This window comes from Gymnogyps californianus, chromosome 7 (genome assembly GCF_018139145.2).
Source record: "Gymnogyps californianus isolate 813 chromosome 7, ASM1813914v2, whole genome shotgun sequence".
Taxonomy (NCBI): Eukaryota; Metazoa; Chordata; class Aves; order Accipitriformes; family Cathartidae; genus Gymnogyps; species Gymnogyps californianus.
The window spans coordinates 23,390,223-23,406,742 of NC_059477.1; the positions used below are offsets into that span (position 1 = coordinate 23,390,223).

General features: G+C 35.2%; 1 protein-coding gene across 1 annotated transcript; it reads left to right on the plus strand.

Moving 5' to 3' along the window:
- The first annotated feature begins 4,285 nt into the window (after positions 1 to 4,285).
- GALNT3 (polypeptide N-acetylgalactosaminyltransferase 3) lies at positions 4,286 to 16,168 on the plus strand. The gene is made up of 10 exons (XM_050899923.1): positions 4,286 to 4,797; positions 6,168 to 6,340; positions 7,591 to 7,740; positions 7,999 to 8,233; positions 8,992 to 9,109; positions 9,502 to 9,702; positions 10,816 to 10,947; positions 11,887 to 11,988; positions 14,634 to 14,786; positions 15,285 to 16,168. The coding sequence occupies exons 1-10, from the start codon at positions 4,286 to 4,288 to the stop codon at positions 15,405 to 15,407; spliced, it is 1,899 nt and encodes a 632-aa protein (XP_050755880.1). The 3' UTR covers positions 15,408 to 16,168.
- Positions 16,169 to 16,520: the final 352 nt, after the last annotated feature.

Sequence of the window (16,520 nt, forward strand, 5' to 3'; positions counted from 1 at the left end):
ACTCCGCATTTGTCTGTATCAAAGAGTTTGCTGTACGTTTGTGGCAAACGAGCCCATGTTTGTCCACTTCACCTCTGCTGCACATACTATCCAAGGCTATCACTTGAATCCTTTCTTTAAAAAAGAAACATTGCTTGCACTTGTTTCTGTGCACAGCATGCTGCCATGTATGCTGCTGGAGTGTACTAATCCACATTGAAAGGGTTAAGTTGTGTTGCTCTGTTGCACAACCCACTTAAGTCAGGTGAGTTGTCTTTTCATTTCTAGGGACAGACACATTTCACCTGTGTGTTATGGCAGCCTGCTGTAGTTAGGCCTGAGCAGCCAAGACAGGTGTAGCCAATACAAGGAAATATGTTGTCAAAGAGAAGTCAAAGTGTATGCAGATAAAAGTGAATATAGTTATATAGGAAAACAAATGCTGAATAAATTGCTGTATGCTCTTGGTTGCTCATTAGGTCTGCTCATTATAGTCTTTAATGACTTACTTGTCTGAAGACAGATGTATGCAAAACACAGGTAGTGCAAGAAATATTCTGGATGGATTTTAGATTTTGGTTATTTTGATTTACAGATATCTTGACTATTGTGTTGTGTTGATCATGAATATTCTTACTAAGGATTTGTATATGCTCAATTTGTGCAGGAAATAACCCCGAATAAAAATAACAGTAATTTAGTTTAAGTTTTTGTTAAAATGCACATATGTACTTTTGAAGTTTTGTGAAGAATAGGTTAATTAGGTGTGTCAGCATCAAAGCCAGCAGCAGCAAAAGTCTGAAGTATGTGCTAAAAATCTGTGGAAGAAATCTTTGGTATTTTCTAGTCCATTTTTCCTTTTTGTTGCTGGAGACAAAGAAGCCAAAGTTCCTGTAGTAAACATAGAACTAGAAAAAAAATTTATGACGTAGTGAGCGTAGCGTAAGTAAATATTGCTGTATTAATTGAAATACTGAAGATATACAATGGAAATCTGACAACTGCAACTTCAACTCTCTAAAGTAATTATTAAATTAGTGAAAAGATTTCTCTGATACTAAGGCGGATAACAGATATGTAGCCATACCATTTAATTTTTCTACTCTTTGAGTAGTCTTATGCCAGCTCATTAAAACAAAAAGAGACAGTCGTAAATATTTGACTCAAATACTGATTAAGTTCTCAAATTTAAGCATAATTTCAGTGTGAAACAGTCAATGTTGCTATATAGAATTAAATTTAACCTCTCTTCTCTTGACGTATCTTATACCATTATGTTCATTAAAGCGTAACCTTTCCCTTGTCATGGACAAATTTAAGTCTCTTTACCAAGAGGAAGAGGCCTAGAGGAAGTTGGAGAACACTGTTGCATGTTTAGTGATATAAAAGAAATTTGAGGGCAACAGTCTTTAGAAACAAACCAATCAGCCAACCAGTGCTCATGCCCCCCTCCCCAGGTGTTTGCCTGATTGACTATGCCTAATGACTGCTTGTGAGATAAAGAAGTTGCCAGGTGTCTCATATAATATTAAGTACTTCAAATATAATAAAAAAATATATGTTTTCTTTTTTCTATTTGAGGAAGATATATTTATATAGCTTATTGATTCCTAAGCTTTAAGATTTATGAGAAACAGTAATGTGATTTTCTTTTTTATGGTGTTACGAAAACATTCCTGGTTAACAGGTTGCAGAGGCTGTAGACTCGGGCAGAGCCCTTGCAGATTTAGCAGTGGTAGTTTTACAAGTTACAGTCTTCTTGCTGGGTGCTGATCTGTACATATGCGTAGTGTTTTACATTGTGTATTGCATTTATATGGCAAGGTTGGGAGGTGGGGATGACTGCAGGGGTGGCCTCTGTGAGAAGAGACCAGGGGCTGCCCCTGTGGTGGACACAGCCAGTTCCAGCCAGCTCTAAAATGGACCCACTGCTGGCCAAAGTTGAGCCACCCAGTGTAGCAGGTGATGTCTCTGTGATAAGGTATTTAAGAAAGGGCAAAAAATGCTGCACAGCAGCTGTGAGAGAGAGTAGTGAGAAAAACGTGAGACAAACAACCCTGCAGGCACCAAGGTCAGTGAAGGAGGAGAGGAAGAGGTGTTCCAGGCACTGGAGCAGAGATTCCCCTGCAGCCCATGGAGAAGACTATGGTGAAGCAGGTTGTCCCACTGCAGCCCATGGAGAAGGCCACAGTGAAGAAGGTATTTCTCTGCAGCCCATGGAGGACCATGCCAGAGCAGATATTGGAGTAGGGGAAAAGTGTGAAGAGGAAGGAGCGGCAGAGATGAAGTGTTATAAGCTGACCACAACCCTCATTCTCCATCCCCTCTACACCACTTGGGAGAAAGGAGGTAGAAGAGCTGGGAATGAAGGAGTGAAGTCGAGCCTGGGGAGGTGGTTTTAGTTTTGTCTTTGTTTCTCACCATCCTGCTCTATTTTTAATTGGCAATAAATGAAATTCATCATCCTCGAGTCTGTTTTCCCTGCGACAGTAATTGGTAAATGATCACACTGTCCTTATCTTGACCCATGAGCTTTTCCATCTTATTTTCTCCCTGCTGTCATGTTGAGGAGGGGGATTGAGAGAGTGGCTGGCTGGGTGTCTGGCAGACAGCCAAGATCAACCCACCAGACATTGTGAGAAAACAAGGCATTTTTTAATCTGGCAGTTTGGTAAATTGGTTGCAATACTGTCACCAGCAAAGAAAGTTTTTATTCTTAGTCTTACAGCGTATAGGTATTGGTATTGTAGTACAAATTTTTCAGCACTAAAGAAAAATGGGAAAATAACATGTGAGGCACAAGTGGACTGGATTTTTTAAATGGGTTTTCTTGGAAATTTTGTGAGCCTTGTGAAGCACATTTTTGGTACCTTTTAGTATCTGTATGGCAATGCTGTAATGACCTTCCCCTCTGCATTCTTATAACAATAGCTCTATGGTAAAACTACTGTGGTTTGAATGTATGGGTTTATTAAAAAAGCTGACATAAGCTTTGAAATAAACTATAATGTGAACAAATCCAGATACTTAACTTATGCTGCAAATTCTTGAAGGAAACCAGGTGAGGTTTTTTTCTGTTTTCTATAAGTTGTATCTCTTCCTGAGTATATGTTATTCCAATTAAGAAATGCAGAATCTATTTGTATTTCAAAGGATGAAATAGAAAAGTAGGTTTTTGCAATTCTGTGGTCAGTAGTTAGCAAGTGGGAATTAACCGTGGCTTTTATCTAGATGCTGCTTATTTCTTTTCTCAGTTCATATACATGCAACTTATATAAAAATAAAGCTGTACTTTGTATTCAAGCTGGTTGCTATTTTTCCCCTTCTTGTAAACTGCCAATTTTGCAGAGAGAATTTAATTCAAATCACTTGGAGTCTGGTAGTCCTCAAATGTTTTTCATAGTTCCCCATCTTTGAAAGCCGCTGAATAATTGCTTGTCTGTGAAAAAAATAGTGGCAGAGTTCCTGAAAGAGGAGAGTTCTTTGACATGTTCTCTTGATGAGTTGCAGCAGCACATGCCAGAAAATGCAGTACAAGTGAATGAAAAAATATACAGAATGATTACTTGATCCTCAGGTTAAATTAACCTACTCCAAATTACCTGTATTAAGTCTGCATTGAACATGTATACTAGATAACTAAATTAATCTAAAAATTTCCCACTTGAGGTCTGATTACTTAAGTCCGATCTTGAAATGGATTTTTTTTTTTTTTAAATATTGGAAATTTCCAAATTGTTGAAATAAGTTGGTTGAGAAGTCCTTCCTGTCTTTATAGTTCACTTTCTTACATGCAACTTGAACTTACCATATTGATTCCATCTGTTTTCCTTCTATTCCATCATTGAACTAAAATTTCCTGCTTCCAGAAGACTTAAAACAACACTTTCCTCTAATTTTAAACAAATTAATTTTCAAGATTTAGAAGAAAATTAATGTGAAGTAGTGGTATTTTATAGAAATAGTGTTTTATTCTTAGTGGTATGCCTGCTTTCTGGTTCTTCTCTTTGAAGTGTATTTAAAAAAAAAAACAAAACAAAAAACAGGGAAAGTGCATTTTGGGTATCTTATAGATAGGCTTGATGTATCTTTAAGTGATGGACACATAATGTTTGACACTTGGGAGTTGTGAATTAATTCCTGCCCATTAATTTCTTGTGGTTTTACATTGTTGAATATACTAGATGTCTAAATTAATACTTTTTGTTTTAATTTACAGGTGTTATAATTTCAAGAAATGCTGTGACCTATTTGAAGAACATCATTCACAGAAACTTTTGTCTTGTGATAATTTTTGAAAACTAGAATGGCTTTGAAAAAAGCACCTAAACTATTCAGGAAATTATTTTTTCACTGGAAACTTTGGAAGTTTAGCATTATTGTGTTTGTCTTTCTGGTATTTTTATTTTTATTACAAAGAGAAGTGGGTGTTCAAGATTTTAAAGATGAAGCAGGGATTGAGCCAGTTGTTGGAAAGAAAAGTCATGTATTAGGTTTCGTGTTAAATGCTATGAACAATATCAAAGGTGCAAAGCCAAAAATGCAGATAAAAGCACCTGTTAGGCAAACTAAGATTACTGGAGAGAGACACTGTTTGCCAGGACATTATACTGCAGTGGAACTAAAACCCTTTCTAGATCGACCCCTTCAAGATTCTAATGCTCCTGGAGCTTCTGGTAAAGCATTTAAACCCATCAACCTAAATTCAGAAGAACAGAAAGAAAAACAGCGTGGGGAAGAAAAACACTGTTTTAATGCATTTGCAAGTGATAGGATTTCTTTACACCGAGATCTTGGACCAGACACTCGACCTCCTGAGTATGTTGAAATGTGTATGTCCTGATAGTTGAAAAACTTGTCAGAAATGCAGACTGCAAAGTGATTTGAGTTCAGCATTAGGTGATAGTTTAGGAAAGTCTGCTAGCTATACATATATATTGGCTGTACATAATGATCCACAGTGCCAAAGCCAAGAATGTTTAGAAATGCTCACTTCTTTCATGGTTTTGAATTCAAAGTAACCATATTTAAATAAGGTTTTCTGCTTTTGCCTTTAAGCTACAATTTCTGAGTGACTTTCTGGAAGCCTGCTAAGTTTTACTTAGAAGAAAACTAAAAATATGGTTTAAAATTTTTCCCAATTTAAACACCATTCCCCCCCCCCCTTTTTTTTTTAGTATTCACTGTTAATAAAACCACCAGCATAATTTAATAAATTAGGAATTGTAAACTGTTGAACACGGCAATGGAACATCTCAGCAATCTTGTAGTATTGAAAAATTGTATTAATGAAGACTGTAGGACTTGGGTAGAGTAGGTTTTGGTTATGAGCAGTCTGTCAGTGTCAGATTATATGTTCTCAGCTATCTGTGTCAGAAGTGACTAACCTTACTAAGCTGCTGCTGGTAGTATGAATATCATGTTACACGTGGTGCAGCTCACAATAACCTTTGCTAGAGCATAACTGGTGAGTTTTCGCCTGTGTATTTTGTGAGGCAATGGCTGTGATAATTACCTTGGGGAGTCCTCCAGTCTTTAAAGTTGACAGGCAATAAACAGTAAGTGTGCAGCTTATGAATACAGAAGTGTTGTCTTGTCATCTTGACTTGCAATTGGATTGAAAATTATGTTCAGAATACATTAATCTTGAAAAACTGTGGGTTTAAAATTGTTTCCCTTGAATGGGATATGCTGCCCGAAGGGTTATATGGTATTTCTACAAAATTTTGAAGTTCTGAATTAGATCTGTTCTATTTTTCCTTGCAAACTCTGCATTCTTGTAATAAATATTATTCTTTGTATTTTTTGGGTTTCAACAGTAATGGTGACTTAAAGTCTGATTTTGCAGCTCAGTATCTGCTGCTCTCAATAGAATAACATATTTTTTTTCTGAAGAAGACCTGGGTTCTATATGAAACGTACTTAAATGTTTGTGAGACAGAAGCAGAACTGAGTCAGTTGTTCAAAGGGAATTCTTATTCATCATATTTTTAAAAAATATTTTGTACAGCTTTTCCAATTGAAGCACCTGCCTTTGCACTCCAAAACTGGGATAGAAAGTGGAGAAGCTGAAATATTTAATGTCCATACTTATAAAGCTTTGTACTAGAAAGAGAAGGGTTTCTTTCAAGAGTTTGAGTCAAAACTTTTTGTCCATTTTGTAACATTTGACACTTTCTAATCTGTAGATGTATTGAACAAAAGTTTAAGCGTTGCCCGCCATTGCCAACCACAAGTGTTATAATAGTTTTTCATAATGAAGCATGGTCCACTCTGCTCAGAACTGTTCACAGCGTGATGTATACATCTCCTGCCATACTGCTAAAGGAGATTATTTTGGTGGATGATGCCAGTGTAGATGGTAAGAAGTCTTTCTATTTTCTCTTGAATTTTTTTTTTTTTAACTTAAGACATGTTAGGATTGCAGATAAATTGGTTAAAAGAGGATATCTCTTTACTACCATTAACATGTATAATGGTATTCTAAGTGGTTTTGTTCCTTTCTTTTTCTATAAAATATAAAATAGTTCTCCCCCATCTTTTTTTCATAGGGTAGTAAAATATGAAATTCTTGTCCTCTAAAAGGTTTTTAAACCCCATTTCTGATTATTCCAATTCTAGTGCTGCTTAAACTGCAGAACTGGTTGCATGACAAGTAGCTCTGTAATTTGTGCTTCAAACCAATTGCAATTTATAGAACAAAGTATCCAAGGATAAATTGGCCAATGCTTGTAGCAATTTGCATTTTATCAGTGATTGTCTTTATGCAAATTAATTTCATTAATATGAAGGGCAACATCTTTCCTAGAAAGTAAAATTATAATAAAGTAAAATAATTATAAGTAAAAATAATCTTCAATACTCAAGTTGACTGCCAAAAATAATTGAATGTATACTGAGTGTGATCACAAATGCAAGTTTAAAAAACTATATGCTTAACTTTAGATGAACATGTCTATACATACATGCTTATATTAATGTATTTACACTTTTTGCAAGTCTGTAGTATACTGACTGTCTTGGGTTTGGACACTGACACACTTGGATGTGAAGTATGTTCAGTAGTACAGTTTAGTACTAAGGATGGGCAGAGGAAGGAAGATGATGTGGGATGTTTAACGAGGGATGCGGGGTGGTTTCTCAAATTTTGCACATTTAAAGAGCTATTTATATAGCTTCTCTTGCTGTTATAAATATTGTAACCTTTGAAAACTGTAAAATGTGCTGTCATTAAGGAAAAAATTTGCTTGTTCTGCAGATAACTTGAGTAAGTAGGCAGATGATCCGTTTGCTCTGAAAATGGATTTTGAATTGATGTTCAAACTGTTAATACTGCAGAAGAGATGTACTAGCACATGTCCTTTCTCTTTTAGAATATTTTTAGTGTTCCGTCTCCTGTTCTCTGCCAGTCACCTCTTCCTACACCCCTACCCCCAACAAAACTCAGCCCCTAAAAATAACGTTCAACAGTCAGGAATTGTTTACTGCTTTGATGTTGAGATCATTCCTGGGATTTGTGCGAATTGTTTTTCCTGTTAGTTTAATAGTGTAAAATTTTAGGCAGTGGCATGTATATTCGCTGAATATTCTGAAACTGATTTCTCTTTCTAGAATACTTGCATGATAAACTAGATGAATATGTGAAACCATTTCAAATAGTTAAAGTAGTCCGTCAAAAGGAAAGAAAAGGTCTAATCACTGCACGGTTGTTGGGAGCTTCAGTAGCAACAGGAGAGACCCTTACCTTTCTGGATGCTCATTGTAAGTGTAACCTGTAACTACGCCAGGTCTGGTTTATAATGCTGTTGTCTTTGATTTAACATTGCAGATTTTTTATGAATTATGAACATTAGCAATGTATCATCTTTCCTAATGCTATTTTTATATTATTGAAAGTATAATTAGCAATGCTATTTAAAAGCAGTGCATATTGGCTTGCTGTGGGCATGTTAAAATATTCCCTGTGTCCTGCTTTATAGCCAAGTGAAAATTCAGTGCTTGTTCCTATTTTCTCCATAGGTGAATGCTTTTATGGCTGGTTAGAGCCATTATTGGCAAGAATAGCTGAGAACCCTGTTGCTGTTGTAAGCCCTGATATTGCTTCTATAGATCTCAATACTTTTGAATTCAGTAAACCATCTCCTTATGGGCATAGCCACAACAGAGGAAATTTTGATTGGAGTTTGTCATTTGGATGGGAGTCTCTTCCTAAACATGAAAATAAAAGAAGAAAAGATGAAACCTATCCAATTAGGTAAACATGATTTTAATAATATTCTAAATCTTTCAGTTTTCATCGTTTTTTTATGAATAGCAGTTTGTAAATGAACTAGTTCTTCAGATGAGTATGATCAGAAGTCTTAGCATCTTAGATGGTTTTTGTAATACTTTAAGAACCACATTGTAAATTTTAAAGATTTCATAAAAATATGGCATGCTTAAGACAGTAATTGCTCTGTGTTACCTTTTTTCTACGTACACTGGGAACATAATAAGCAATTTCTATGTATATTTTTCGTCAGGAGGGAGGGGGGAGAGGAGGATTATAAACAATTCTTTTCAGAGACAGTACCACAGATTCTGGCTCTGCATTCATCATCCTTGAAAGGATGACAACAAAGGTTCAGACCACCAAAATACTAGACTGTTACAGTGGTGCATTTGATGATAATTGTATGTGCTTTGGCTGCAGACAGGTTACTGGTCTGGAGGAGTAATAACTTTGCTTGATATCTTCCATACAGGGAAAATTTTTCCTGATGCTGTCTTTTATACCAGCAGTCATTAGTCTAAACCAGTTGTTAATAAATGACAATAAAACTGTCAAATGAGACTTGATGTGGGCAGATTTAATTGCTTGAAGTATTATCTATGCCAGGGAAATGTATCAATGTAGTGAAACACTGACAAATGCATGGAAACTTCCTAGAACAGTTATACCATGTTTTTACATCTATATTTAAAAAACCTACCTATTTGAATCCTGTCTTCAGTAAATTTCTCTCTTTGCAGAACACCTACTTTTGCTGGAGGTCTCTTTTCAATATCAAAAGACTACTTCAAACACATTGGAAGCTATGATGAAGAAATGGAAATATGGGGAGGTGAAAATATAGAAATGTCTTTCAGAGTAAGTTTAGCTACTTAATTAGCGGTGGTCTCTATACTGACAGTGTACAGGATTTTTGAGGACAAATTAGTATTAGATCTTGACTTCTCTGCTGAATTAGCCAACTAGGACATGGCAAATTAATTACTGATGACCTATGAAATAAAATACAAACATGCTCACTGAACTGATTTTTTTTTTTTTTTTTGCTTTTTAAATGTGTTTAGGGTTGATAGCTGAAACGTACATTTCCAGGGTATACCTGATTAGGAAATTTACTTATAGTATGCCTGATATATGCACTCTTGCTAGTGGTTTGGGGTTTTTTTCTGGTGAACAGTAACATTGCTGAAGTTTTTTCCATCCCCTTAATTCTAACTGCAGTGCACTTACACAAAAAATGTTATTATTAGGTATGGCAATGTGGTGGACAGTTGGAGATCATGCCTTGCTCTGTTGTTGGCCATGTCTTTCGCAGCAAGAGTCCCCATACTTTCCCAAAAGGTACTCAAGTGATCACACGTAACCAAGTCCGCCTTGCAGAAGTGTGGATGGATGAATATAAAGAAATATTTTACCGAAGAAACACAGAGGCAGCAAAAATTGTGAAACAAGTAGGTGGTGGTGGTGGTATTAGAAATCAGACTTGCTGCGTTGAAAGTTTTGGTGAGCAAAAGTTATTTATTGACAAAGTATGTAAGGATTCTAGATATTTTAATGAAAAGACAGAGTTCAGTTTGCTTAATGCTGTAGCCCCAACAAACATGAAAAAACTTAAGTGTTTGGGTGGTGATAGTGTTGATTCGCGTGGTGGCTTTTTTTGATTGGTAGGCTTTTTTCATACTTTCTCTAAAATCCTGTGTTGTTTGCATTGAGCAGCTACTGGAACTACCGGAAGAGCATGAGGAAAGCTACTGAGCATAGAAAATGCAAACTAACTTATTTTTTGGAGTGAGAAACATAATGTCTCATTTATCTCAAGTTGCTTCATATTTTTACTTAAAAAGCAGATTTTGTTGTTCTTTAGCTGCAGAATAAAGCTTATTCAATGATAGATATTCATCCTGTCTCTATCTGCTTAAAAACAGAAGTTAAAATCAGGGGGTTTGGGTGTTGGTTTATTTATTTTTGTAAGTTTTCTGGAACTTTGGTCTTTCACCAGCTGGAACCTAGAGTTTTCTTCAAGCTACTTTTTCTCCCTTCGTGTGATAAATTTTTGTGACTACTGTATCACTAATAGCATTAGATTTCCTAAGCATGTTTAGCAGCTAGACAACTGAATTTTCCCTGGGAGATTCTGCATTGTACTGACTATTACGCTAATTATTTAATTAATCCAATTCATTATTTCAGCTCACTCCTTTTAGTGAGATCAGTTAGCTTTATAGCTGTCATCAGTATGGTCTTGTTTGTACTTTCCCACTTTATGGCACTGTGTTAAAACTCTCTTGGGACTAAGGATGCTTCTATTGTTTCCATGTTGCAATGTATTTTTCTTGCACGTGCTTTGAAATGCTGCAGGCAAGATGTCAGTGGTGTTATGACACTGAAAAACAAACAGCAGTAACAGTAGTAGTACAGTATTTAAAAAAAAAAATCAACAAATGAAGCTTAAAACTTGTTTAATGCTACAACACAAAATATCATCGATTTATATGTACAAAATTTATATTAGTAACGTTAGTATATTTCTCTTCCATCCTTCCTTACTTCCCTTCCTCTAACAGAAAACATTTGGAGATATCTCAAAAAGGCTTGATTTAAGGCAGCGTCTGCAGTGTAAAAATTTTACCTGGTATCTCAGTAATGTTTATCCAGAAGCGTATGTGCCAGACCTGAATCCTTTGTTTTCTGGATATGTAAGTTTAATTATTTTCTATAGTCTTCCATAATCCAGGAAGTTTGCTAATCTTTTGTGCTACCTTAGCCATAGTGTTTACATTTTAGCTATCATTAACTGCTCTAGGGTTTTCTGTCACTACTCTGGACAACGAATCTCTTCTGCATACCCTGCTACTTGAATATTTTATAGCTTTGTCAATGGCGATACGAAATTTAAGCAAAACTTCTTAATAACTAACAGTAGCCTTGCTTAACAGGATCTTACAACCTGCTAAGATAAGCAACGTTCTGCCTATCGCTAATAGTTAAAATGATACAAAAGTACTAAGCCAGTGGTGAGAGATTTCCTGAATTATCAAGGTAAATTTAGCTTTATATAGTAAGAAGTCTGCAAGAATTTTTAGTTCATGTTAATAAGGAAAACTGGACAACTATTTGCTTCTCAGAATTAGGTTTATGATGAGGAAAATGTGTGTTCATAGTTATATGTATGTTTTTTTTAAGGACCATTGCATTTCCTCTGCTAAATAACTTCTTAGACATTGCATTGCTAAAACCAAAAAAATATTAAACAACTAATAATTCTTAGTCTGAGGTGAATGTGAATGTTTAGCATGTATTTACAAATAAAACTTCCCCTTCCTCCAATTTTGAATATTTTATGTGTATCTGTTCAAATTGTAATTTGAATAACAGTAACCTTGTACACCAGTAGCCTAATAATTCAAAGTGTGTGGCTGTAGACAGCCATAATGTAGTTACTAGGCTTTTGGTTAGAAAAGATTAAGTGAAAGACCAGGATTTTTAGATTTGAGCATAGCAGAAAATAAAAATGAACTAACAGCTGTAATTGTTGTTAAGCCAAAGGTTAGTTTTGTATACAAGTGAGACAGTTCAATTTTTTGTCATCCTCACTGAGCTGCTTTCTTTTTTTTCTCATAACACCCTTTCTTTAGTTAAAAAATATAGGTAACCACATGTGTCTGGATGTTGGTGAAAATAACCATGGTGGCAAACCATTGATTATGTATTCTTGTCATGGACTTGGAGGAAATCAGGTAAAATATTTGATACCTGATTTTTATGATCTATTCAGCTGTAACTTTACCATATTAAAGCTTTTCATTTATTTTAGAGAAATGGACTCATTTTTAATATGCAATTTCTCTATCTCTCTCTTTTTTTTTCCTTTTTTTTTTTTTAAGAGTTAATTTCTGTATATATTGTTCAAGGCAAATTTCATACTGCTCTTCATGTTTTGTCCTGCTTATAACCTTTTATGTTCAGCATACAGATTCAGATTTTTAACACAATTGCACTGCTTCACTTGATCTCTCCTTTCTGTGCAAAACCTTTTCATCCTACCCTTACTGCTTTCTTGTAAGTGTTGTCTTCTTAATTCTTCCTTTCCTTATGCTTCCTCCTGTTGCTTGTTTCTCTGCTACCAGGACTCGCACTGTCAAGGAAGATGTTGGTGGGAATCCAGCCAATGGGAGACCAAGTGGCCCCGCCTGAGCCACCTTCCCTATCATGCTTGCAGCCTCATAGTGCGAGGTCAAAGTGGTCTATCCTGTACTGGCTAATGCAAGTGAATAATATGATTGAATTTGTCCAAGAAGAGCTCTCTTTGATGCATAGCTCTTGGAGGCAGCAATGGTGCTCTGTTTCTTGTACAGTATGACTTGCAATAATCCTTCAGGCACTACTGTAATACTAATAAAAGTAACATCTCCTTCCCTGCCCAGAAATGAACACTTCTCTGTTGCCTTAAAGAGTTACTTGGTGAATAAAATTTGTTAACGAAAGGTCAACAAAGGTTTAAAAGTTTTTGTTAGAATATAGTTGTAATTTTTCTTTTTTTTAATAAAATCTTCAGTCTTAAAAGCCATCCATTGATGGCACTGTGAAAACTCAGACAGATGATCCTAGTTAGTTGATGCTTTCCTAACCAATTTTTGTGGGAAGTAGAATACTGTCTAGGTTAACAACTACCCTGTTATGTTAGCTTCTTACAGTATTGAGCTTTTTTTTTTTATTCTGTTGTGGATTAATACTATATAAGCCTTTTCACAGTCATTAATGCAGGAACACTGTACCAAGACGTATTAAGAGATCTACTGTATGCTTCTATTGTCATCTCTCTCTAAGTTATCTTGGACTGTACTAAACTCTATGCTTTCAAGTGTTGTGGTTTTTGTTTTTCTTCCTGCCATAAAATAACAGTCTGAATCCCTTTAAATGCCAGCCTTCAGAGAATTTTAATATAGGTTTTGCTGGTAATGCTCAAGAGATGTGCATATTTGCTTACTTAACATTACAATACTCTTATTTTCAGTTGTTTTATGTACTTTACCAGACTTTAGCAGTGTAGGCTGAAATTTTCCATGCTACCTGTCATCTTTGTCCATATATTTGAGATGGGAGAAGGAAATGGAAGAGAGAACATGGTTTTCAGAGTTGTAAATCAATTGTTTATCGTTCTTCCTTTTTAGAATATTCTAGGGCTGGGAACATGTCCATCTCAATAGCATCTCAATATCCAAAATTAATGAAGTTTTAAACCTAGCTTTCAAGTTGTGTTTTCAGGGCTTGCAGAGATTTTTGGAGTTCAAAAAATAAATCGGAACAGATTAAGTCAGATTAACAGATTTAGAGTAAATTACTATGTCTGAGCGCTAAGTGACTAAGCAGGTCACTCCTATCAGTACCTGTTTCAGGGAGTAATGTTGGGCACAGAGACTTAAGAGTGAGATGCCTGTTCCTCAGTGCTATTCCCATTGATGCCAAGGCAGTGAGGAGGCAGAGCTGACCAACTGGATAGATAGCTGAAAGCCACAGGGAGCTAACTGAGCCTGGTCTTAATAGTCAAAGGAAAGATATGGTGAAGAAGGCTGACATACGGAGCCAAGAAACAGTGGTAGTGGGATGTAATGATAGGAACTCTGCTGTTTAATGAGGGAGAAAAAGAAGAGACCGGGATGGTAGGGTAGGACTAGAGGTATAAAAGGACAGCTCTGTCTAACTGTTAGAATTAAATCCCTGTTTAAGACCAGAATTATAGCCTAGAATTTCTGAGCCTTAAGAGTCCTCTGCTGTGAGGAAATAATGGTAAAATTCACTCACAAAATACACGCTTATATTACTTTTCTAATGGCTAGCTCACAAGAGAACATAACAGCATCCTATTGTTAGCATTTATTGTTTAGATCAAGCAGCAAAAGTTGACGTACAGCAATCAGTATTGTTCCATGTGACAAATTCTTTTTTTGGTTGCTCTAAGAAAAAGCAAAATCCAGCAACAAAAATTGAATAAATATTTTTAAAGTTAAGAAATGCCAAATTTTAAGCTATCCATGCAACTATCTCCACTCTTCAGTTTGTCTCCTTGAATTATATAACATTCCTGGGGGAGCAAGCAATGAGATCTTGCATCATAATGCATATGCACCAAGTGTCATTTGCAATTTATACATTTAAGTACTTCTAAATATATTCCATTGCATTAGTATTAAAAAATGCTTTTAGTTTTGTAAACATTTTTAAAACGTGTGTGCTAAAAATCAGAGAAATGATTCTGTATTCTCAAATTGTTGAGTAACAAAAGAAATCTATTACTTTGTGTATTGGAATTTCAAAGGGTTAATTTAGTTTAATACTCTTGTTTGTGTTTGTTTACTGAAATTTTTAAAAATTATTTAAATAGTACTTTGAATATTCTGCACACCATGAAATTCGACATAACATTCAGAAGGAGCTTTGTCTGCATGCTGCTAAAGGACCTGTGCAGCTTCGTGAATGTAACTACAAAGGCCAGAAAACCTTTGCCGTTGGAGAAGAGCAATGGCTGCATCAAAAGGTATTTAGACTGCGCAGTGAATCGGCATTTTTATCAGTGATCTTTTATATGAGTTAATTTTTGATTTGCAATGAAAGAGAAAACCCCAATGAAACAAAACTCTGAAGCCAAAAAGGAGTAAATTTATTTCTGGGAGGAAAATGTAGATAATTTCAGCTTTTCAGTTACCAGATCAAAACTTGATGATTGCACTATTTTAAATGTAAAGTAGAAACGTCACTTACAAAAACAGTTGATATCCTTTAGTGTGTGTGTCTGGGCATCTACCTGGAAGTCAAACCAAATGTTTTGTATCTTTTAAAATATTTAAAATTTTTTTCCTAACAAAATAAGTTGGCACCTGCATACTACTCATATTTGTTTGCTGTCCCCCCTCGGCACTATCTGTACGGCCTTACTCTTTAACAACAATGAACTTGGGGAAAAACAAAGAGTGGGGGGAAATAGCATGCTCATTGTTCACTTTCTTTTTTTTCCCTCCTTTTTTACTCACTTTAGGATCAAACTCTATACAATGCAGCACTACATATGTGCCTTACAGGAAACGGAGAGCATCCAAGTTTGGCATCCTGTAATCCATCAGACCCCTTCCAGAAGTGGATCTTTGGCCAGAACAATTAAGATTTGATATTTATAGGCCAGGAGCATTTTATTAAAACAAAAGATCCATTCTAAACTGTGATCATATACGTATACTGCATTTTTGTGATGCATACTTTAAACGCAAAATGTTTAAACAGTTTCTTTTCCCTCTTATTTAAATTGGATATAAAATGTGTCGTCAGAGATTCCCTAGGAGTCTGTTATACCAAAGATGATGGAGATTTCAATTAAGAAAAATGTTTACAATATTTCTATGATAAGGATTTATATGTTGACCACTGATTCATGGATCCTATAGTCCTCTTTCACCTTGGGGACCATATGTATATTGTTTTTCCACATATTGTAAGTACTTCTGAAGAAGACTAGTTTTCTCTGTAGAGTTATGAGAAATTATTGTATACTGTCAAAAAACCAAGACACTTTATATGTATATTTTTATGCTCAATTGGTTGACTTTTTTTTTTTTTTAAATCATTTACTTTACTCAGTGAACCTTTCTCAGTATTTTTTAAGTTCCTTCACTTGAAAAATTAAATATTTGACCTTCAGGTTAAAGCCAAGTAGGCTACCGCACTGTGGTCAGCTTCTAGCAAGTCAGTTCTTCTTTTGTAGAAGAAAAAAAATCATTCTCACTGAAATATGTATGTATGATTATTTTAGTGGAAAATCTGCTTATTCTGATATTAATCTCCTTTTGTTTAGCCAAAACTTTTTGTATAGGTTTTTTATATTTCATGAACTTTAAAATTTATGATGAAGTTATATTGTAATAGATTTCTGAGCTGCTTAATATTAATACAATTTTTTCAGCATTTTGTTCATTATTGCTTTTAAATTACATGTTATCTACTAAACCCACTTTTTTTTTTTCCTACCTTTTAGTGATTTATGCAATGTTTACCTAACAGGTTTCTAATGTTATCTGTACATAATTTCTTGTGCAAACACTTGCATGTTGATTTTGTTTTTTTTCTTGTTGTTGCTGTTTCCCCTTTTACAAAAGACTGACCTTAGTTTTATCAGTCCAAGTGAGACCTTGGCCTTCCTAACTATTCTGCTAGCTATTTTCATGAAAGCATCCACAAGTATACTTCAACAGATCATGCAGAGCTGTGACTTCATAAATAG